General features: G+C 35.7%; 1 protein-coding gene across 2 annotated transcripts in view; it reads right to left on the bottom strand.

Annotated features, from left to right (window-relative positions):
* The window catches only part of LOC129257923 (AP-4 complex subunit epsilon-1-like), a 39,047-nt gene extending 16,313 nt beyond the window's left edge, over nt 1-22,734 (bottom strand). Inside the window, exons 1-13 of one of the 2 annotated variants that reach the window (XM_054896359.2) lie at nt 22,684-22,734; nt 19,299-19,439; nt 18,154-18,225; nt 17,715-17,838; nt 16,395-16,590; nt 14,210-14,369; nt 13,326-13,492; nt 12,195-12,268; nt 10,960-11,082; nt 10,360-10,469; nt 9,182-9,321; nt 4,312-4,427; nt 3,065-3,165 (exon numbers count right to left, since the gene is read on the bottom strand). In XM_054896359.2, coding sequence (XP_054752334.2) covers nt 3,065-3,165; nt 4,312-4,427; nt 9,182-9,321; nt 10,360-10,469; nt 10,960-11,082; nt 12,195-12,268; nt 13,326-13,492; nt 14,210-14,369; nt 16,395-16,590; nt 17,715-17,838; nt 18,154-18,225; nt 19,299-19,409 — 1,494 coding nt within the window. In that variant the 5' untranslated portion in view covers nt 19,410-19,439; nt 22,684-22,734. Of the gene's footprint in view, nt 1-3,064; nt 3,166-4,311; nt 4,428-9,179; nt 9,322-10,359; nt 10,470-10,959; nt 11,083-12,194; nt 12,269-13,325; nt 13,493-14,209; nt 14,370-15,325; nt 15,387-16,394; nt 16,591-17,714; nt 17,839-18,153; nt 18,226-19,298; nt 19,440-22,683 lie in introns of those variants that run through there. The other variant, XM_064096228.1, reaches the window with a different exon arrangement.
* Nucleotides 22,735-23,869: the final 1,135 nt, after the last annotated feature.

The raw sequence follows: 23,869 nt of genomic DNA on the forward strand, positions 1-23,869 counted from the left end.
TTGTTAGTATGGGTTCCCTGCAATAAATAGTTAATTAAAGTATATCTTTGATCAATGATAGGGACAGTGATTTTCCGCGATCGCGGAAAACGGACGGAATTCACGGAAAGGGCCTTTTGAAACGGAAAATGGCATTTCAAACGGAAAATCACGGAAAACGTATTTTCCCTCAAAATACACAGAATAGCAACAGAAATTACTCCAAAATCACAACAAAATGAGAATATTAAATGGCCAAAAAAACCCAGAAAACACGATCTCACTTCGCTACTATCATGACAATTCACACATCGTGACTGCACTTGACATCAGCACACTCGATTGTACCCCGCACCGTACCCGGTACCGTACCCGGCCGGCCGGGTTTACGTTGGGCTTCACATGCACACATGTATCGTTCAACTACATGTACACAGTTGTGTGTTGCTGCCCTCTACGTTTGAAGATGTAACAGCACGATACCGTGGTCTTAAAATCCAAGATGGCGGATTGGGAAAAGACGATGACTGATGATAACGATGTCCAAAAACCCCCAAAATTATCGATGAAATATCATTTCACCGTGAAATAATGCTAATAATATGAAAGGTGAGGATGTATGCATGCAAAATGGGTGTGTTAAAATATTTTATTCACCCGCATAGATCCGATTAGAACGGATTTTATTGTGTTGTTGGTACAGTAGCAGATACAAATTTTGACCAGTGCGAGTGTGCATGTAAATGTGTATTACGGAATTGTCACATTTCCGTGTGTACAAAGTCTATGGGGAAACGGAATTTCCGTTTTCTGACATGCTGAAACGGAATTTGAGATTTTCTGAAACGGAAAAGGCAATTTTTTGAAACGGAAAATCACTGTCCCTACAATGAAATTCAATGTTTCTTGTATGCACATAAGATCAGGTTTATTTTTTTGTTTGTGCAGTAGTTGTTTTACTTCAGGACCTTTGATGTAAATACCCTGAGCATTCCACTGCAAGACATACAGCGCGCTTAAGCTATCCACCACAAGCATGGCGTGAATAGCTTCTGCCTCCGCTGTATAGCCGAAGCATTTGCTCCCCGCATCCACCACCAATTTAATGAGGTTACTTTTGGTTTTATTACCGTCTAAATTGTTGACTATGAAGGCTAAAAAGGCGATTAGTTGATTGAAGCCAAAAGACTAAAGTTGAGGCATATTGTTAGCCGATTGCTGCGTGGGATTTCCACTGGCATTGGTTGTGCATTGTTTATTTCGGTGGTGGTTTTTGTGTCGCAGTGGAAAGTGCAGGGGAGTTACTGGGCCCTACAAAATTTTGGGTATGAGATTGTGGAGGAGTAGAGGTTTGGACAAAGGCCTTAGTTTGAAGATTAACTTTTGGATGAGAAGGTATTGTTTGAAGATGCATAGGTTTGGGGGGAGCTTTACCTCCCATTTGGACTGCGATTATGCCGTCTGTAATTTTTTAGTTATGGGGCATAAAATTTACTCCCTTGATTGCTTCTGAAGTCTTTTGTACATAAATATGTCCCTGTAAAAAACACTTACAAAGTGTGAAAAAAGTGGCTTGAATTTCACTTTTTTGTACCTTTAGATCTGAAAATTCATCATGTCACAGTTTGATCAGTAAGAGTAATCTTTGGAAGTTGTGTTTTGTTAGATTCATTATTTAAAATGTTGGTTTTAGTGCAAAAATTTTGAATTTTGTGAACAAAATCTTACACCCTCAAAACCTATGGTCATGTGACTTATAAATATTAATGAGTATGCAAATAGCTGCCAATATCTGTGTGAAGAGTCAACCAGATGACAATAAAATCAAATTATTTTGTGGAAAATACATTGCAATATTGCAGTGAGTGGATACATATGGTTAAAAATATGTCGGGAAATAAATTAGGCTCTGATTTTGTTTGAGAAATGGAAAAAAAGTGAAATTCTAGCTAACTTTTTGAATTACTAACCATACTTTTTCAACCTTATTTTTTGTACATATATACATGTAGGTGCTTATCAATGTATGCTTACACAGGATGTTTGCAATAGCAAAGATTTTCTGTTGGGGACATTGGCACCTGTAATTAAATGTGTCAATATTTTCGCGTGCGGCTGATCGGCAATCGCGAAATCCGCAAACAACAAACAGCTTATACAGTATTGACCTACAATACACTATGCAGTATGGTCTTAAAGGAGAATGAAACCCTTGAAACCAGCTGAATCCATATCAAAGAGAAAAATCAAAGAAACATATTGTTGAAAGTTTGAGGAAGATTGAATAAATAATAAGAAAGTTATGATCATTTAAATATTGAGATCACTAATGCCATGTAGATCCTCCCATTGGCAATGCGACCAAGATCTGTGATGTCACACACGTACAACTCTCTCATTACTTAAGTACTTATTTCACTTATATTCTCACTTTTATAGAGTCTATCACAAGGTGAGGTGTTCTCTTTATGAGAGGACAAGTGCAGAGGTTTCACAACATTATATCATTGACGAATCGTTTGTCATATGATTAGAATGAGCAAAAAGAGATGTTTTGGGGTATATTTTCAGCGTCCAAAAGGGGAGAGTTGTTCATCTGTGACATCATAGATCTTGGTCGCATTGCCAATGGGAGGATCTCCATAGCATTAGTGATCTCAACATTCAAATGCCCATAACTCTTCTATTGCTAGTCCTATTTTACTCAATTTTTTGTTGATCTTATTCTTTGATTTTTCTGCTTTCACAAAAGCTTACTTGCTCCAAAAGTTTCATTCTCCTTTAATAGTATGGGACCTTATTGTCAGTTGACCAATAAAGTTTAAATAAAATCAAAAGATAAACAAATATTGCCATGATATATGACGTACTGTTTGCAAGAACATTAAATAGTGCCAACTGACTTTTCCATAGCGGCCTTGTGTTTGACTCATAAAAAAGATGTACACAGAGAATAGTCTGAGATCACTTTTTATCAATTTAACAAAAAATTTCGAAATTTTGCTAATAAATCAATGTTAATGTGAAGATGCAAAGGCAGATATTGAAATGAAATGAAATAAAGGAATATCATTTCTAAACTCACCCATGCTATGAGCTTGACCAACTCTTCTCTAAGATGTGCTTGCTTGGATAACGTGAGCATCTCTTCAACAAGATATGAAACCATTCCTGAATCTTTGGGTTCTGGGAATAAATGAAGATAAAAATGAAAATGACTATTTGTAATTTCTTAAATTATTTTCAAAATTTAAATAAACAATGAACTAACAATTTTCTTTACTAGAGGCAACTATGAAAATATATTTTTCTTGGTCTCTTATGCCCTCACAACCTTGTTCACATTTTTGTACATTTAATAGCAAAATTGGCATACTTTACAGTACACACGCTTTATATTAACATCATGCAGTTTTCAAGGAAATTCTCTTGTTTTTTGACAGAGACAAATCAATACTATAAAGACAGTGTTGTAAGACTCATTATTGTAATCACTAGCAAATATTGTTTACAAAATTGAAATTTCAAACAATAAATCAATTCAATCAAAGCAATTCCATTCAAAATTTCTACTCCAAGAAGACAAGCAATTAATTGTATATTTATGACTGATTGCAAAATTTATGATTATGAAATGAAAATATATATATAATCGGCTTGCATTTGTTGCAATTTTTTCCAATTCTCCCTCGGTGGTATGCAACACAAATGTTACCAATTGATCTCAGAACAACTTGTTACACTTGACTGCATTGACCACAATGTACAACCAATAGAGTACCGAAGCGATGACGTCAGTTGCCATGGTGTCATGGCGGCCTGGTTCTAAACAAATGAACACAGGGGGCCGTTTCATAAAGCTGTTCATGAGTTAGGAGCGACTTTAAGAACGACTGGTGATCCTTTCTTACACGCTAACCCATCGCCAATTTATTATACCTTTTACCACAAAAAAGGATCCCCAGTCTTTCTTTAAGTTGTTCTTAACCTATGAACAGCTTTATGAAACAGTGCCCTGTAACCCTGTTATGACTCTCAGAATGATGGTAGCAACCAGGGGCAAAACACATCACCATTTTTGCAAATACAAATGTGTATAGATGATCGTGACTCAGTTTAGAACCAGCTGGTTCATTGTCATGACATCATGACGTCAAACTACCGTACCCTATTGTGAAAATCAGTTATACAAACATTGCTAAGCATTGTGTTACATGATCCTTGATGGCTATTATACTCCTGTACAATGAACAATTACAAACATGACACAGATTATAATATTGGCAAATAATTTATGAATTGGTAAAAGTAAAATTAAAAACTGGTACTCACCGTGCCTTTGAATGGAAGTAATAAGATTATTGATTGTATTTGGAGGAACGTTTGTTCTATGTAGATGAAGAATTTTGACTATGATGACCACATACCATCTTATACTGGGGTGGAATGTAAGACATTGTTAAGGAAATTATAAAACAATCTTTGAAGCCAACAAACCACTGTTAAATTTGAACAGTACCAGCTCAAGTCACAAATACTCAAATAGATCCTGGATTCCTACCCAGGATGCAACGTTCTACTATATACATTTAGCCTTACAATATCCACCCTCTACAATGATAAATATTTTTTTGCTAAATATACAACATTTATACCACAAAATTATCTGCCAAGAAACCAACTATTTATGGTCTACTTCAAAGCATTCTTTTTTTTATTTCAATAAATATCAAATGGCTATCACATTTGATAAAATGTTTGTAGCACCGTCCTATGCCAACATCTTCATGTCTAATCTAGAAGACAAACTATTACAATTCTCCCCTGCCAAACCATTTAGTGAATCCTGGCATCATTAAATTGATATCAATATCCTTTGGGTCGACGATGAAGAATCCCTTCAGGAATGTATCCAGCATGCCAATTCCTTCCACCCCTCAATCAAGTTTACATTTGAATCAACCCCACACCCGGTACCTTTCCTAAAACCCTCCTTTACATTAAAGATAAGACGCTCCATACATCTCTCTACAATAAACCTACTGACAGTCATGCATAACTCATTCTCAATCATGTCACCCATCCCACACCTTCTTTGGAATCCCTTATAGTCAAACCCTTCATATCCATCAAATCTGTTCAGAAGAAGACAACACTAATTCCACAATCAACTATAAGACCATTTAACATCCCGCCAATATGACCCAAGTCTAGTTGAGAAGGGCATCAACAAAGGCAGACTCATACCACGTTCGGAATTGCTAACCTACAAAAAGAAGAATCAAACATCACAAACACCATTCATGCTAACGTACTACCCGAATATGAAGCAGTTGTCCGAAATTGTCCACAAACCTCTCCCACTCCTCCATCAAGATAAGACATTGAACTGTTTAAGGACCCATCCATGATTTCTTTTCGTAGATCTCTGAAAGACCTTTTGGTTTCATCTAGGATCCCCAACATGGACCCGTCGACCCCTAAAAATCCCCAACAGATAGGCTACACTAAATGCAGTGCACGCAAATGCTGCATCTGCCCTTTCATTGAGGAAACTGATCATTTTACAAGCACGGTCATGGGCCAAAGGTTTCCCATTACCCAACACATTCACTGTAAGTCTAACTTTGTGATATACCTGATAACTTGCAAGAAATGAAAAATGCAATATATGTGGGAAAAACAACAACCACCCTACATACAAGGATGAGCAACAGCAAATCTGATATAAAAACACCAACAGAAGAAAGGACATCCCCATTGCCTCTCGCTTCAACAAAGAAGGCCACTCCATCGAACATAATTATGCAAGTCACTGGTATAGAATTAATCTGCAATAAAGATGCTGTAGTAATACTAAGAAGGGAATCCTTCTCGATTCTCATGTTAAAAACCCTAAACCCAACCGTATTAATGTAAATGAATGAAGACCGAAAGGTGTTTCTTTCCCTTTCCTCCTTCCTTTCTTTCTTTATACTGGGCTCTCATTCCGCATGCCAGAGGACGTGACAGAAAGGTTATCCGCCTTTCCAATTTTCTTATCATCAGTCTAAAAAGTACTATTTATTCTATGTATCGCACCTCAACTTTCACTGATCCACTAATTGTTTGGCTACATCGTCTAAAAAACAGAATTCTGCATGAATTTTCTTATTACAGATTATGCTCCAATATCGATGCCTTACGGAAATGGTGCATGAATGAATTACTTTTTACCATTAGCGAGGGCAGTATTGCATGGCTTATATAACATTTGGTTTTACTTCTGTGTTTATAATCAACAGTTGAAAAACTGTGCTACCTGATTTCCTTTGAATACTCATGTCAAATTATTCTTTTATTGTATACTTGACTTTTGTGATTATAATTTGTAAATAAAATTTTCATTTGAAAAGTCAAAAAGTCTTTCTTTCTCTCCCCTCCTCCTCTTCTTCTCATTATATATATATATATATATATATATCAAGACTATCCTAGTGCACATAGGTCTCTGATAGAAAGGCATTGTGTGCTAGAGCAGGGCTCCACACTAACCCTTTTTTTCTACTGGTCCAACCTATTCATGTCGGACCAGTAGATACCCAGTTTTTCCATTTTTTACTGGTCCGAACCTAAAATCTACTGGTCCCCAAAATAAAGAAAACATTTAAAAAAGGCGTGAGTTTATTTTGCTGTCCTTTCTTGTTACCCCCCCCCCCCAAAAAAAATGAAGGAATGAAAGACAAAAAGAAAGCAAGACAAAAAGAAACAAAGGAAGAAATAATAAAAGAAAGGAAGGAAGAACAAATAAAAGGTAAAGAAAGGATAGATGTGAAGGAAGGAAAAAAGAAAGAAAGAAAGAAAGAACAAAAGAAAAAACAAAAGACAGAAAGTAATGAAAAAAGGAAAGAAGCAATAAAATAAGAAAGAAAGGGTATAAGGAAAGATGCAAAGAAGGAAAAAAGATAGAAAGAAAGAAAGAAAGAAAGGAAGGAAGAAAAAGGGTAAAGAAAGGATAAATGTGAAGGAAGGAAAAAAAGAAAGAACTGAAGAGGGAAAGGAAGGAAGGAAAGAAAGAACAAAAATAAGAAAGAAAGAACAAAAGAAAAAGAAGAAATAAAGGAATGAAGGAAAGAAAGTAAGAAGGAAAGAAATGAAGCAAGCAATATAGAAAGAAAGAACAAAAGACAGAAAGAAGGAAAGAAGCAATAAAAAAAGAAAGAAAGGGTAAAAGGAGAGATGGAAAGAAGGAAAAAAGAAAGAAAGTATTGAAAGAAGGAAGAAATAAAGAAAGGTAAAATGATAGATAGAAGGAAAGAAGGAAGCAAGCAAGCAAGCAATAGAAAAAAGAAAGAAAATGTAAAATAGATGAAAGTAAGAAAAAAAAGAAAGACCGAAAGACAAAGAAAGGAAGGAATGAGGGGAAAAAAAGAACGAAAGAAGAAAGGAAAGCAAGCAAGCAGTAAAAAAAAAAAAAAAAGGTAAAAGGATAGATGGAATGAAGGGAAAAAAGAAAGAACAGAAAGGAAGGAATGAATGAAAGAAAGAGAGAAAGGGCTGAAAGAAGGAAGAAATAAAAAACAAGAAATGGTAAAGAAAGGATGGATGGAATGAAGAAAGAAACAAAGAATGAAGGAAAGAAAGGGTAAAAAGAAGGAAAGGAAGAAAGAAAGAAGAGATAAATATAGGATGGATGGACTCAAGAATAAAAGAAAGAAAGAAATAAAAAAAGAAAGAGAAAAAGAAATAGAGAAAATGGTTAAAAGGACAGAAAGAATGAAAGAACGAAAGACAAAGAATAATTAAAAAAGAAAGACAGTAACAAAAAAAATTAAAGAAGAGAGGGAAGAAACAAAGAAAGATTGAAAAGAAAGAAGGAAAGAAAGATAGGAAGAAAACAGAGGAAGAAAGCTAAAACTATCATAAATAAATTATCAGTTTCTTTTTGGCTCAATTAAGATATAGCTACGAAAGAAACCAAGTGTATCAACACACACACAAATGCATATGTGGGGCTATCATGTATTCAGACGATATCACTCGAAACCCGATCTCTTTGAACTAAAACAGAAGTGAAAATTTCTCCTTTTACTGCTTACAAATGACAGTTACCCCAATTTTTTGGAAATATGGACATTATAAGAGCTTTTCATTAGTGTGAAATGTGAATTTTGACCGTTCTGTGAGAGATTTCTGCCAGAGGTTTGCCAAGCTTCGCCAAGCTTCGTTCGTGCAGCCAGTAGAAAATTCACCATGTGGGCTGTGTGGCTGGCTAGCCATATGTACACTGTATGTTACCCTAGTAAAAATTGCATGCGATTCATTCTGTGTGTATTCTGTGTGTGAATGACCAAATTTAACGGGAGGAAAATGGTTTACAATTTGAGTCATGGAATATTTTTTATGTTTATGTTGGACTAGTGAATTTGACCATTTCTGGAAAAGTTACTGGCCCAACAATGGTTTTTATTACTGTTTATGTCGGACCCATAAATCTTGCTATTTTTGGAAAAATTACCGGCCCGACAATGATATTTTCTTACTGGTCTTGTCGGACCAGTAAATCTTGCTATTTCTGAAAATCTACCGGCCCGACAGTGATTTTTACCGGTCTGGGACCGTCGGACCGGCGCTAGTGTCGAGCCCTGGCTAGAGCCACTTGGGAGTTCAGTTCTCCTTGAGGTGAATAGATTCAGTCTGTTTTATACTGTCGACCACATATAATAGCAGGCGTGACAGCTCAGATTATAAGAATGGTCCTGTAAGCTTGCAACACAGATACCTAATATTATAACAAACTGGCATTCATTAGTTAAGCATTAATCATCAACGCCAGGAACACGTTCCTTACAGAGGATTTAAAACCATTGGTCCTCTGGTTTTGCTTGAAAGCAAACATGCCTTCTTATAGGAGTAAGGTATAATAACCACTTCAAGTTTTTAACATATGTCACCCTTACTATTAAAGAGTCTTCAATAGCGCCTCTTAGAAATTGATTTCTGTAGGAAGAGTACAATGTAGGGGCCGTGGAAACGAGGGAAGGGGTCAGCTTTCCACTTTTTTTTTTCAATAAATGTGTTCATTTTAAATGGTCAGCTCCCCCCCCCCCCCCACTTCAACACCATTCCACTGCCCTTGAAATGCACCTGTCTCCTGGCATAATTTACAAAATCACCTTTCCTTCTTTGGAAGCACACGCATCTCTTTTATGAAAAAGGATATTGATGAGCTAAAGAAATCATCCTGTGTATATGTTCACTGTGGTCAAGCTCATCCACGCCAGAATTCAGATGATCTAAGACCTTGTCAAAAATCACACTTATATTTTCCGTATTGCACATCTCATAGAGTAAATTCAGTGTCTGAAAAAAAAATAGAGAAGTGATTATTTCACTTTGTTTTGATTTAAAAAAATTAATTTCGGTTCTTGAAAATGGGCTAAACATTAGGCTTGTAGTGTAAAAATACCATCCCAAAAGTTTCAGAGTATTATGTATACAGAAATATTTAAAAACTTGGAGATGTAAACCAAAATTTGAAAATAATTGGGGGTTGGTTTCAATGACTATATTTATACAGCAAATCTCTACACTACAGCACATAAACTCGAGATGAACCCAGCATGACCTACACACAGTGCATACAATGTACATGTAGGTACACTGAATGTACAGTGCAACTAATACTAGTGTGTGTATAGGAGATACACACAACAGAAGGCAGCCAACAAAGCCAACAGACTTTTTGAATTTGAGAAAACTGGTCATAAGCTGAATGCATCTTACGGACGGTTCTCAAAATCAGGCTAATAAATTGCCACTTGTGTCTAAATTGTAGTTTCTCATCCTATATTGTGGTCTGTTTCAGGGTTTTTGAGGGCAAATACAGGCACTCATACACATGTTTCATCTTAGTTTGAGAATTTGTTAAATCAGCTGCTCACAAATTAAAATAATCCCTTCAATCAAATTGATAATCAAGATAGAACTAATGTATGCCATTTTATTTCTAATTCCTAATAATAGCAATAAGTGAGATTAAATATCTTGAGTACAAAACTATTCAGAGAGCCTGGAAATGACTGAAGATATATTTCTATAAAATACATTATATTCAGCATTGTGCTCCTTGAGGCTAGACCTGGCCTCAAGGAAAATTGTTGTGGTCTTGGCCTTGTCCTCGGCTTCAGATGATCTGCCTTTTCTTTGCATCTAATGGAATTTAAATCAAAGAGTACGGTAAACATTGCCATATCTTTAACTTAGACCAAAACAGATATTTACTTCAGTATTTGGTATTCTTTCTTACAACATAGATGCAACTTTATGATATGGACAGAAATATTAATGAAACACGATGGAAAAAATACATAATTTTGTTGAAATAGTTCAAAGACTCACAGCTTGTTTTATTGTTGGATCCTCATCTTCTAAGCATTCTACAACAGTCATCTGGTGTTCTATACTGAATTCAGGATGAACTTTATGAATGACGCCTAATGCATTCACACCTAAAACAACAGAAACAAATCAGGATGTTCTCATATATATTCTCAGACATACATGCTTCACTGATTTATCCAAACGGTTTCATGAATCTTACATGGGTTTCACTTAATTATTCAAATGAACAAGAAAACCCTGGCCTCTTTAGTTTGGAATGAAAAATAAAAATCAAATGCAGCCCATTAATGATCATTTTCAATACAAGATATTCATGCATACATAGTGCATATATGTCAAATGGAAAGAGAAGAACATTATCAAACATAAGAGAGAGAGAGAGAGAGAGCTTGACGACTGAAAATATTTGATAATTTGTCCCATTTTATTGGGACCAGTTATTGGGAGGTTTTGGAGAACCAACTTCAAATACATACCACTTCCAAATATGATATTAAGCACATACATGTATCAACAAACAGCATTTCTTTAAGATTGATATGTCTAGAGACAAAAAAAAATCTATGGCAAGAAATACAAGACCACGTGGCAACCTACCTAGGTATCTGAGATTGTTGCTTTGTGATTTCAAGAACCTTGTTATACAGACAGAAGCCTTCTTCAACAGGTCCAGTTTGGGATGGATTTTTGCAATGGTCATGATGCATTCATACTGGACACCTAGAATCATTAAAAAAAAACAAATGTAAAAAAAAAAAAAAAAACATTTATTTTTGATCAAGTTGATACAAAACAGTTCATTTGCTTATGTTACAATAGCTCCTACTGATAAAATCCACATATTCAGCCAAACATAAAGCCCGACTTCAAACCTCACGTCAACCTTGATCCCAATCCTTACATGATCCGAACCAAAACCCTATCACAACCCTAACCTTCACATTATGTATCTTTGGATAACAGCGGAGGAGCAATTGTCGCAGGGGTGAATGTGATACCTACAAAACATTCAATTCGATTTGAATAAAATGAGTTTTGCAAGCTTATTCAAAAGAGCATAAAAATGGAACAGGGATTTTTCAAGAGAACATGATTTGCATCAAATTACAATGGTTATTTTCCATATAACTCAGATTTTCAAAACCACTTGATATATTTCATGTACATAAAAGTAAAAAGATAAAAATTTGGTGTCTGATTTAATAGCCAGCATATCGTGCCTGGTGTGACAAGACTTTGGATCTTGAATTTTTGGGGGAATCCCCCTTTTTATTTAATGAGCGAATAATATATCAAGTGATGTCCTTTTCGGAATCCAAGCTCTCTATCTAAAACAAATGAAGCCCTTACACCAGGGTTCTAGCTGGGATCAATTTAGTGATGGATAGAAAAATAAAGAGGCAAAGCGACAAAGAGGGATTTTACAACAAAACTATTTTTGCTCAAGATCGATGGTGAGTGTCTTTGGCAAAATAATGTATGCAGAATTTGCAGTGTGCAAAACTTGTGAATTTGCTAGCTTGACATACGATCGAATTGGTATATATTCAGGACATTTTAGTTCTATTTTTCAGAAAATTTGCGCTGAACGGTACATCCTAATTCAACCCAAGAGCCAGCCGGTAATTTGCCTGCCAGGCGACCGAAATTAAATACTATTCTATAGAAATATAATTTTCATTTTCATTCTCCAGAACAATGATTTTGGGGGAAATACAAGATTTTTCTCCGCAGCATTGATACATCATGCATCATAACACAAGTATTGATCATTGATCTACATAATAGGATTGGTAAATGGTTAGATGTCAAAAACACAAAATTGCTCTTACCTAAGGATATCATGGATAACGTGTTGGAAGACTCCAAAACCTCCTCTAAAACATCATACATCATTAGACTTGTTCTGAAAATAAAAAATTAAAAAACCCAAGAAAATAAAGAATAAGCCCAGGCCTTTAATTTCAATATTTTTAGGGCAAGATCACCCATTTTAGGCACATTTTTAAAAGAGAGTACAAATAAGAAAAATTTAAATGAGCACACCATATCTTCAAGGCAAATGAGAGGGGCATTGAGGCCAAACCATAGGGCTTCCATGACCATTGCCTCTAGATGTCCATGTATTACTCTGAGCCCAGTAAATCTATCAAATCTTTTCAAATATACTTCACAAGACCTTTTCTGAAATATCAAGGAACTCATAATTGACTTTTTTATACAGCTTTACAAGATGAAGAAATGGTCAGAAGATAGAATGTGTATTATTTTGCAAATGACTTGCATATCAAGTGCTCAATAGTATTTAAATTGCACAATTATTATTACAGGTAATTTCGAGACAACTTAAGATAAAAACAAATAAGTGGAAGACGTTTTGGGGGCCACCAATGACATTACAGGAAATACATACATTACATGTAAATTGCTTCAGTTTCAGGAAATCTCTATGAATCACATTTGACTATTCATGATTTATATTACAGTCTATGGAAAACCCCACATTGGTGTCTTTTGATAATATACAAAGAAGCATATTTAGAAAAATATTTTGAAAAGTCATTTATCTCACAGGTTACTGGTTACAGTAATAAAGAAGGGCAGCTCCCTGGAAGCTGTACTGGGATGTCATGTGTAAATGGAGGTGACGAGGTGCAAGCTTCAAATCGCTAACATACATGTACTTTAAAAATGAGTATGCAGGGATGCAAGTAAAAACATGCATTTATTCATTTATAGCATGTTAGACCAAACTAGAGGCTGCGTTATGCTGATGGGGAGAGCAGCCTGTCTGGAAGTAGTTGGGTCCCACATAAAGAATGACATGACCTGGCTATCTATTCCAGTACCCAATGCCTGGCAAGAGCAGTCTATAGTCTATCAACTTCAATTGACTCGTGGTTTTCAAGTGTCATTCCATTAGTCTGTTCAATCAAGAGGTTTACTGAGAAAAAGAAACTTACTTGGGATCATTGAACCCCAATCTTGCAAGCATCTTCAGGATTTGAATCTGCAACCAAGGGGCGGGGACTCCTCGAAATTCATACTCCTGCGACAGTTTCCTCTGCACGACCTGTTTCAGAATACTGGTTAGAGGACGCACCAATGACTTGTGATGCTCAGGGTGTTCCTATGAACCAAAGTCAAAGGAATTAGAGATTTTCAAAGACCAGGGTTCCCAGCTTTTCAAGAAAAAAAATTTACCTGATTTTTCCCTGATGAAGTTTAAAAATTCCCTGATAACTATTTAAACCCATTCCAAGTTTTGCATGTTTTCTAAGTTGTTGCAATGAATTACATGTATTTTCAGTATAAAAATAATAATGTAAAACTGATTAGTACCATCATAACCAGTCATTCAATGGATGTTGTTTTGATATGCAACAAAATATAACAGAGTCTGACTGACTTCCGTGCTTTCGACTTTTGGGCTGATCAAAATTCCCTGATTTTCCCTCATTTGAGGCATTTTCCCCTGATTTGAGGTATTTCATATCAAATTCCCTGATTTTTCCCTGACTGGAAAAAAGTAAAATAATTTTCCCTGATGGGCTGGGAACCCTGAACACATATATATCGCCTCTTGGGCGATAAATGGTGAATCTATAGAGAGTCAAATATTTAAGACAATTATCAGCACGGCAGCCATGATGAGAGTCGACTACAACAGTAGTCAGCAATAAACACATTCAAGTTTTGAAAAGCATATCCAAAGCTTTAAATTTAGATACAACTTGTCAAAATTGATCAACTATATTTCCACACAAGTGCTTGATTCTCGAATACCATCAACATCTACACGTCTGCATCCTCTTAAATCACAAAAAGATAAACAAAACCAAAATACCTTAACGAGGGTTTGATAGATGTGTAACGCAGCAGTCATGACTCCTGGTGACCTATCACACAAAGCCTGTTGAAAATATTCTTTCATGTGACCTATGAGATGAGGACACTTCACTACAAAGCTGTGAAGAACCAGCACTGCTTTCCTTCTGACGATTTCACTGTTAATCAGAACACAAGATTACAACATCTTCAAAACTCAACAAACAATTCATCTTATTCTTGGCAATGATTTCATTATAAAAAGTTTAAGCATGCTTGGTCAAATTTTTTTAAAGTCTAATTTCAAATTGGGCAGACCTTCTTTATTTACTTCATTTAGACGTAATCATTTTTGTTCATATTTCATCTTGTCTGACTGGTACTTGTCTTGTTTAATAATAACTTTGGCTTATTTATCACTTAGTCTAATTACTATTAGGTCTAAGCCAAATTGAAAATCAGTGCCAAGGACCGAATTATGTCAAACTAAACAGGTTTAGCAACATTGATTTTCAGTTTGATCATTATTGTTAACACACTGTGGGTGTTGTGCATTCTTCTCAATAGAGAGAACCAGTAGAAATATATCAGGTCCAAGATCACAGTATGTGTAAAGGCCACCGCACACCTTACAACCCGACTGGTCTACAACTGGTCTGCGACTGAGTGAGGGGAGATGAATCGCAAGGTAGTCATAAGCTTCAACACCGCACATCTTACAATCCAACTACCCTGCTGTCTGCGACTCACCCATGCGCTTTTTGATCTTTGCCATAGCAACTGAGAAAATCGCGCTTACTACTGCGTATGCGCGTTGTATATCATATACGTATAGTGCAACTCTGCTGTCTGATTGGCTGGAAGTTGGATTGAGTTTGCGATCCAGTCATGAGGATTCAACATGTCAAATCCTAACGATTTTCCTTGCGATTTGTCTCGGACCGATCGCGACTCTCAAGCTGACAAGAGCTGTGACGTCACATCTCCCCTCACTCAGTCACGAGCCAGTCGTAGACCAGTCGGGTCGTAAGGTGTGCGGTGGCCTTAAGTACTCCAACCACGCAAAGAACACTCATCACCACCATCATCATGACCACCACTACTACCCCCACCATGATCATTATCATTAACTCACTGTTGATGTTGTACATTCTGTTCTATCAGTGGTAGTACAACCAGAAGCATCTCAAGTCCAATAAGATTAGAACATGCAGACAATCCTCCAAAGTCACCAAGAATACTATCATCATTGTCATCATCATCATCATCATCACCATCACCATCATCATCATCATCAGCACCACCACTACCACCACCACCATCATCATCACCTTCCATCATAAGCTCCCAAAATCAATACCATCACCATCTTTAAGAAAATTAACACTGTACCACCATCATCATCTTTACCATTACGTATAACTCACTGTTAATGTAGTTCCAACTGCTTTATCAGGTGTAGTACAACCGGAAGCATCTCTGGTACAATGAGATTACAACATGCTGTCAATCCTCCATTTTCATCAAGAATACTATCATCATCATCACCATCACCATCACCATCACCATCACCATCACCATCACCATCACCATCACCATCATCATCATCATCATCATCATCATCACAATCTTCCATCATCATCATCATCATCATCCTCATCATCGTCCATCATAATCTTCCATCATCACCACCACCACCACAATCAAGAAAATTAACACTTTACCACCATCACCAACAGCACCACCATCATCTTTACCATTACGTTTAACTCACTGTTGATGTTGTACATTCTGTTCTATCAGCGGTAGTACAACCGGAAGCATCTCAAGTCCAATGAGATTACAACATGACGACAATCCTCCATATTCATCAAGAATACTATCATCATCATCATCATCATCATCACCAGCAACACCAACACCATCACCATCAAGAAAACTAACACTGTACCACCACCATCATCATCTTTATCATTATGTTTAACTCACTGTTGATGTTGTACATTCTGTTCTATCAGCGGTAGTACAACCGGAAGCATCTCAAGTCCAATGAGATTACAACATGACGACAATCCTCCATATTCATCAAGAATACTATCATCATCATCATCATCATCATCACCAGCAACACCAACACCATCACCATCAAGAAAACTAACACTGTACCACCACCATCATCATCTTTATCATTATGTTTAACTCACTGTTGATGTTGTACATTCTGTTCTATCAGCGGTAGTACAACCGGAAGCATCTCGGGTCCAATGAGATTACAACATGCTGTCAATCCCCCACACACATCAAGAACATTGGTGCTATTCAGATCCTTCTGAATGGTGTTGATCAACAGCAGGATCAGCTCATGCTGACTGTTCAGGAACAGACTGACTCCCAAATATCCTGAAATTTAATAAAATACTAACTCTTTGAAATCAAAACTGAAAAATGTTTGTCATGAGAGAATATATGCGATGATTAGTTTGAGAGCAAAAAGGAAAATCAAACTAGCAGATAGGTGAAAATAAAACAATATTAGAGAAACAATTAGAAAGTATTGCGCTACTTTTTAAAAGATGTAAAAAATTGTAATCACTGTATCCCCTGGCGGATCCAGGGGGGGCAATTTTGAGAGGCACAACTTTGTAATGTAAAAATGCTGTTAAAACAGACGTGTGCACCCCCTTTTAAAAGTGAAGACCTTTATTTTATTTTTTTATTTTTTCGTGGACGAAATACCCTTAATTTTTGGTTGAAACCCTCTTTTTTCCCCCTTTTGTTTGCTTGTCAAATTTTTCATCGGGAAAATGTGCCCCCCCCCCTTTTGAAAAATCCTGGATCTGCCCCTGACTTTACCTATGCCAATAGGGAATTCAAATTGGCTGCATTGGTGATGTCATAGTAAATAAACATAAAGACTATTCTTGCTCCAATACATAAAATGGCTAAAAAAAAAAATTTTAAACCACAAATCCCCAAGGGGAAAGTTGTCCGTACCACTTGTTATTTACTTACTGAATTGATATTTTGTCCTATTGATCTCATTTTTAAACAGCCACTTCCTTATTCCTTGTCTGATTTCTTTCAAACTGTCACCATCATGTTTTTCTTATTTCAATCCTTATAAACTATCAAGGTTGGATAACATTTTTAGTAAGGACACAGAAAGTAATAACACCCACAAAGATTTAGGTAAATATGTTAGGACTGGATACATCTTACCAGTGGTATAATGAGCCAAAAATTTTGAGGGGGCAAGATATGGTGTATCAGGCAAAATTTTTTTTTTTTTAAGTGAGCGAAGCGAGCGAGCGAAAGTTTAGCCTTTTTAATACAAAATTCCGATTTGGTGATATATTTTTACATAACATTCAGAAAATAATACCTGTATGTTTCACTTTTCTCTCTTCCCTTTTCATTCCTATTTCTTTTCTTGGTCGAGATTTTTTTTTCGGGGGGGGGGGGGGGGGGAAGAGCGTCTAAAAGCCCCCCCCCCCCCCACCCATCTGTACACCACTGTATCTTACCAACTCTCTTGTTGAGAAGCACACCTTGCTGGGCCATCTTAATGGCATGGATGTAAGAAAAGGTAGCGGGCTGACCCAGCATCTCACAATAGATGAGTCGAACCATGAATTCTTTCATCTTTTTCTACAAGAAAACACAAAAGAAACAAAATTGATCATGAATATGAATTGTTAGTATCTATGCCATATTTTATGATTAATGTTAATAAATCCTGTGCATTAATCATAATTAAAAATTAGGACGATAGCCTAACAAACAAAAGAGACGATTTTAGGTTATGCAGTTGTAATCAATACCTTCCCTGTTGCCATGTCACAAATAGATGTAATTCATAAATGAAGGATGAAAATGTTTGTTTTGATGATCATATCAAAATGGTATTATTCCAGAACAGAATAGGATTTGTTAGGTCAAACAAAAGATAAACAACAAACTTACCATAGAGATGTCAGGTTGGGATAGGTTTTGTCTAATGAGTTCCAGCTCCTTTTGCACAATACGTTCCTCTTCCTGTACCAGGGAAATTATATTTGAAAATAGTGATTTTTTTTTATAAACAATTTATGTTCTGCCCTTTCCTGATCTTAAAGGGGAATCCAGCCTTGGCCATAAAATGTTTTGTTGGGAAGGAGAAAAATAAATTAAACAGAATGGTGAAAGTTTGAAAGAAATCGGACAAGCAATAAGAAAGTTATAGCTGCTTTAAAATTGAGATCACTAATACTATGTAGATTTCAAATTGGCAACTGGGTAAGTAAATTATGACAAGGGGCAAGGACAACTTTCCCATAGGCCATGTACTTTATTATCAGGGATTTGTGGTTTTCTCGTAAGTACCCATTCCCCTGGGGCAGTAATCTAAATATAACCCAGGTAGTACATTGTTTTATGTCCTCATGAAAGAAATATAATTTGAAATAAAACTTTTGGTAAAATTTGTTTAGCCATAATATGTATTGGAGTACATGGAAGAGTAGTCCTTGCCTTACATCACTATGACATCCCATATGCGACCAATTTAAAGTCTCCATGGGTATACTGATTACCAATATTTACAACATTTAAAAATTCATAACTTTCTTGTTGTTTGTCCAATATTGTTCAAACTTTCACCTATCAACTTGTCTGATTTTTCATTTCCTTATAAAAACAAGTTTTTATTTGGGTTGGATTCCCCTTTAAATGGATTTCATAATAAAAAATTCATGGAAAAATATCTAGAACTTTTGATTTGAAATATGACTAAAGAATTTTTTTGTCATAATGTTAATGAAATCATCTGAAAAAAAAACTGTGGCTTTTCCCCCCACCCCCCTCCTCCGAAAAAAGGCCTGAGAATTGTTTTTATACAGTAACAAAAAGATTTTTTTAAACTTGAATTTCACGATCCAGACATTTGATTAAGAAAGTGTTTAGATTTTGAATGGCATCTTTCGCACAACATGTGTTTTTATGATACCTTTATCCTTTCATCTTATCCTCGAATGAATTTTAAAAAAATAAAATAATAATCGTTATATGTTTATCCAAATTTTAATGACTTTAATGATAGGTTCAAGTAACGAGTATGACTTGAAATTTACCCCTTTTGAGTTGGCCCTTTTGATGGCTCTGAGGAGGCTGTAGAAACCACTCGATATGGTCATGTTCCTTGGTCCAGCTATAAGACCAGAATATGACAATGCCTTTTCCATGATGGTACGAGTCTTGACCTACAACTCCGACTAAATCATTGGAAAAGAAGATAGAAAAAAATGTAGTCAATGACACATTAATAAAGTCCAGATTCTTGCAATGTGTTCAACAAAAAACAGTTAGATATACAGGACCCACAATATGGAACTCATTACCAACTTCTATTACGGAGAATGTCTTTTTGAATACTTAAAAAAAATCTTAAAGTTTATTTGTTATCATATTAATTTCATTTCAATTTAATTTTAGCCTATATTAATTTCGAATTCTACCTGAGAGAGAGATGGGGTAGGGGGAGTGGGGGACAGGGAGTGGGGAAAGGGTGGCAAGACGTTGAATTCAAATATATGCGCCATCTAATATTATCATTATCATTATTATATTTGTATTTTGTTAACTTTTGGACTCCTACCATTTACAAGCTTTTAAAAAAAAGCTTTCTACAAGTGTTCAATTTTCCATTTATTTCTCTTATTTATAATATTCATTTGCTATGCTTATTTATTTGATCTATTTTTTTGTACATACATACCCAAAGTTCTTCTGACACTGATCACACAACACAGCTTTTAAGCTAGCTAACAAGCATGTTAACGACCTCATAGTTAAGGCTAAGCAAAAATACTATACGGACTTACTCTGTAGAGCTAATGTCAAAACAGTTTTTAAAGTTGTTAATAATCTGCTCCACAAGAATGTTAAAGGACAAGTCCACCCCAACAAAAAATTGATTTGAAGAAAAAGAGAAAAATCCAACAAACATAACACTGAAAGTTATGGCATTTTAAAGTTTCGCTTAATTTCACAGAACAGTTATATGAACATCCTGGTCGATGTGCACATGAGGAGACTGATGACGTCATCCACTCACTATTTCTTTTGTATTTTATTATATGAAATATTCTAATTTTCTCCTCATTGTCAACTGAAACAACGATCAATTCCTCTCTGAACATGTGGAGTTAGCATTGTTTAATACTATATGGTTCAGTCAAGTTTGTCCTTATTGTCAAATCTGTAAAAAATGAAATATTGTATAATTCAAACAATAAAAAACAAAATAGTGAGTGATGGACATCGTCGGCTGTCTCATTTGCATGTCACTGAGTTGTGCATATCACTGTTTTTTGAAAAATAAGCGAAACTTTTAAATGTCATAACTTTCTTATTTTACATCCAATTTCGATGAAATTTTCAGCGTTATGGTACTTTGAGTTTGATTTTCTCTATTTATTCAAATCAACAATTATCTGGGGTGGACTTGACCTTTAAATTTCTCCCTGTGTATGATATTCCTCTTGATCTAGCAAATCATTTTACTTGAATTTATTTGTCTGGGATACCGAGTGTGATATTTTGACGCGAGATATGGTGATTTAGGTAAGAAAGTTTCACCTTTTATAATTTATTCGAGATTTTGCCCATGTTGCCGGATGATTTTGTAGTTGGGAGTGAGCTAGTGAATGTGTGGTGTACATGTCTAGAGTGTGTTGGTGATTTCAGTGGTATATTGCTGAGTCTGCTTAACGTGCCGCACACCGAACCCTGGCTACGCACCAACGCAGTTACTCTAGTCTAGATTCTATTCTTGATGATCAAGTTTTAATAATTTGTCTGATTGCTCTTTTGCCTTGGAGCTCTTGACTAGCCTGGAGGCGTCTGGGGAGTGAAAGTAATGTATACAAACCATGTATACCATGTATACAAACATGGTGCAAAATGCTCATCAACAGTTTTTACTCTTTCCTTTTTAATAGTTACTCCAACAGAAAATAAAGCATATTACATTCATTCAACTGTTACAAAAATTATAAATAAATGAATTAATTATATTTCATATTAAATGATGTACTGCACAGGTTCTTGTAAACCCCCAAAGATTACACTATACAGTAGTATGTGTGTTACTGTACTGTTTTTTTTTGCAAGAAATTCAATTAAATCTAACATTCATAAACTTTTCCTTTTGACCTACATGTATTAGAGACCTGCATGTCGGAAGAAATACTCCTCTTTGATGTTTGATGTTAGATTTTTCACCTTTGATATAACATATTAGACTTCTTATTAATATATATGTACATGTATTATGTTATTAATGTATTATGTTATTAATCACAGTAAAATGTGCGACACATGGATAAACAATTATCCAGCAACCCTTAGGTGGGCAGAGGCATAACATGGAATGTAATATCCAGTCCAGCATGGGTGCACCAATGGCAAATAAGGTTTTGGCCATTTCCCATACGGTTAATCTCTAATTTCTTTGCTCTATTGCAGGATTTCGAATTACCTATGACAACACACAAAAAATATTGTGAGGCGGCATGAAGGTAGCAAGAAGGCCCGAGATGGGATTAATATATGGACGACCATATTTGCGGCCGAAGATATGGTACCATTTACGGATACTTGTGATGATAGTGATACCACAATACCTGCATCACAAATCCCATTGGAGCACCTCCTCCAAACACAACAGGATCTTAGTGCACTGCATAAAGCCATGCTGTTTCAAATACAGAGAATACTAGCTGAGAATTTTGCGACATTCAGAAGGCCCAAAGCTCAAGATCGACAACATCAAAATGAATCCTCCGAGAAAACCAAACTGGTAGGTGATCTTCTTATAATAATGATATTGGTCATGCATCTATATGAAGTCATATGTAGATGTACTGTAGAGGAAGAGGTGAGGGGTCCAAAACATGCAAAAGGAAATGGTACTAGGAACTTATCTACAAAGAAATTGAAAAGACAACTACCATCATCCCATCAAGCTTGCCGCTCCCACCTTTCTTTACCTTTCCTTCTCCCAAGTCCCTACCCTCCTCTCTCCCGTCTTACATGTACATGTACATGTATATGTGCAATATGCACAATCATAGCTTACTAATAAAGGGAACAAAGATGTCACATTCTATTTCTAATTCAAAGTAATATAAAAACTTTGTTTTTTCTCCCAACGATGATTGACTTAACCTTCAACAGCTGAAATCCTCACTAACTTACGATGATCCAATATGAGCAAAATAATGAATTATTCAAAATAATTCTAATAATAATAATAATAGCTTTAGTTTTTATATACATGTAGCACTTTACCGGAACGACTTGCTTTACAGCATACATGTATCATTGCCTTTGCCATTGAATTCATTTCAATCCCACCCAAAAAATGCACAATTTCTACTCTCTAGGGAGCATTCCTTGCATTTATCGCACCCTCATAATGCTGGCAAATTCAAATACACAACTTTCGCATCCTACCTGATATACATTTAGCACCTGAGTCAAGATTGGCAAACTGGGGATTACATGTACCGCTTTCCAAAGGACGCTAGACCGCGGTGGGATTCCAACGTACGACCTTCTGTTTGCAAGGTGTGAGTCAGAAGCACTACACCATGACTCTTCTACAATTAATAATTTCTTGAAATAAAATACAAAAGAAAAAAAATGTCTTCCTAATTTTCATACTTGCTTTATTGCTCACTTCATTGCTTTGTATACCTACAGTACATGTAAAAAATCTTGCATTTATACTTTACATTTGGGTTGGATAAAACTTTGTGTAAAATATGCTTTTTATTTATAACATCCACATGTACTTATTGTTATGGTCAACTTGGTTTTTCATCAGTTCAATGTCAATGAAGAAAAAAGGTTCTTTAGGCCTTCACAAAAAAAAGACAGGGAAGATGGACTATAAAAGACAGAAGTATGCAAAAATCAGATCATTCTTACATGCCTTAAAAACCCTCTAATATTTCTTTATCAAAAATCTTCAGGCCCACATTGGTGCAATGGAGGAGAATCCTTCTAAATGTGGAGGGGTCATTGCAGTGATGAAACAAATCAACAAGTATGTTCCCCAAAGAGAAGATGACATCTACCCAATTATTCTACACAGCGATGGAGGCGCATTCATTCATGGAGTAAATGGGAAACGAGCGCTGGCACACCTGGCAAATTCTATGGACAGGCTTGATGGCCTCATTCCCACTGCGCAAGAGTTCCATAAACGAGGAATTTTGATAACGGTAAGTACATGCATCAGTAAGAAGATTCACCAACTTTTTTTGGGGGGTTAACTCCAAAGCCTAAGTTTTACAAAGTGAAATATTCATATTAATACAATTTAGTGACTTTTTTATATTAAGACCTACCATAAGAATTTCAAAAATAATGTTTGTTTTACATTGGCTGCTTCATTCACATTTAAGTCCTTACATTGGACTTAAATGTGAATCAAACCTTGTATAAATGTTAAAGTATTTTGTATAAAAGTAGAAAATATACACAAGAGAGGTGAAAGTTATAAAACAAATCTGACAAGAGGAAAAAAGAAAATGTTGTGATATGCAACAAATACTTGACCAAATTAAATTAGATTTTTTATTATTTGCAGGTCAACAGATCAGACAATAAAAACAATTATCTTACATATCTTGAA

This window comes from Lytechinus pictus, chromosome 3, assembly GCF_037042905.1.
Source record: "Lytechinus pictus isolate F3 Inbred chromosome 3, Lp3.0, whole genome shotgun sequence".
Lineage (NCBI taxonomy): Eukaryota > Metazoa > Echinodermata > Echinoidea > Temnopleuroida > Toxopneustidae > Lytechinus > Lytechinus pictus.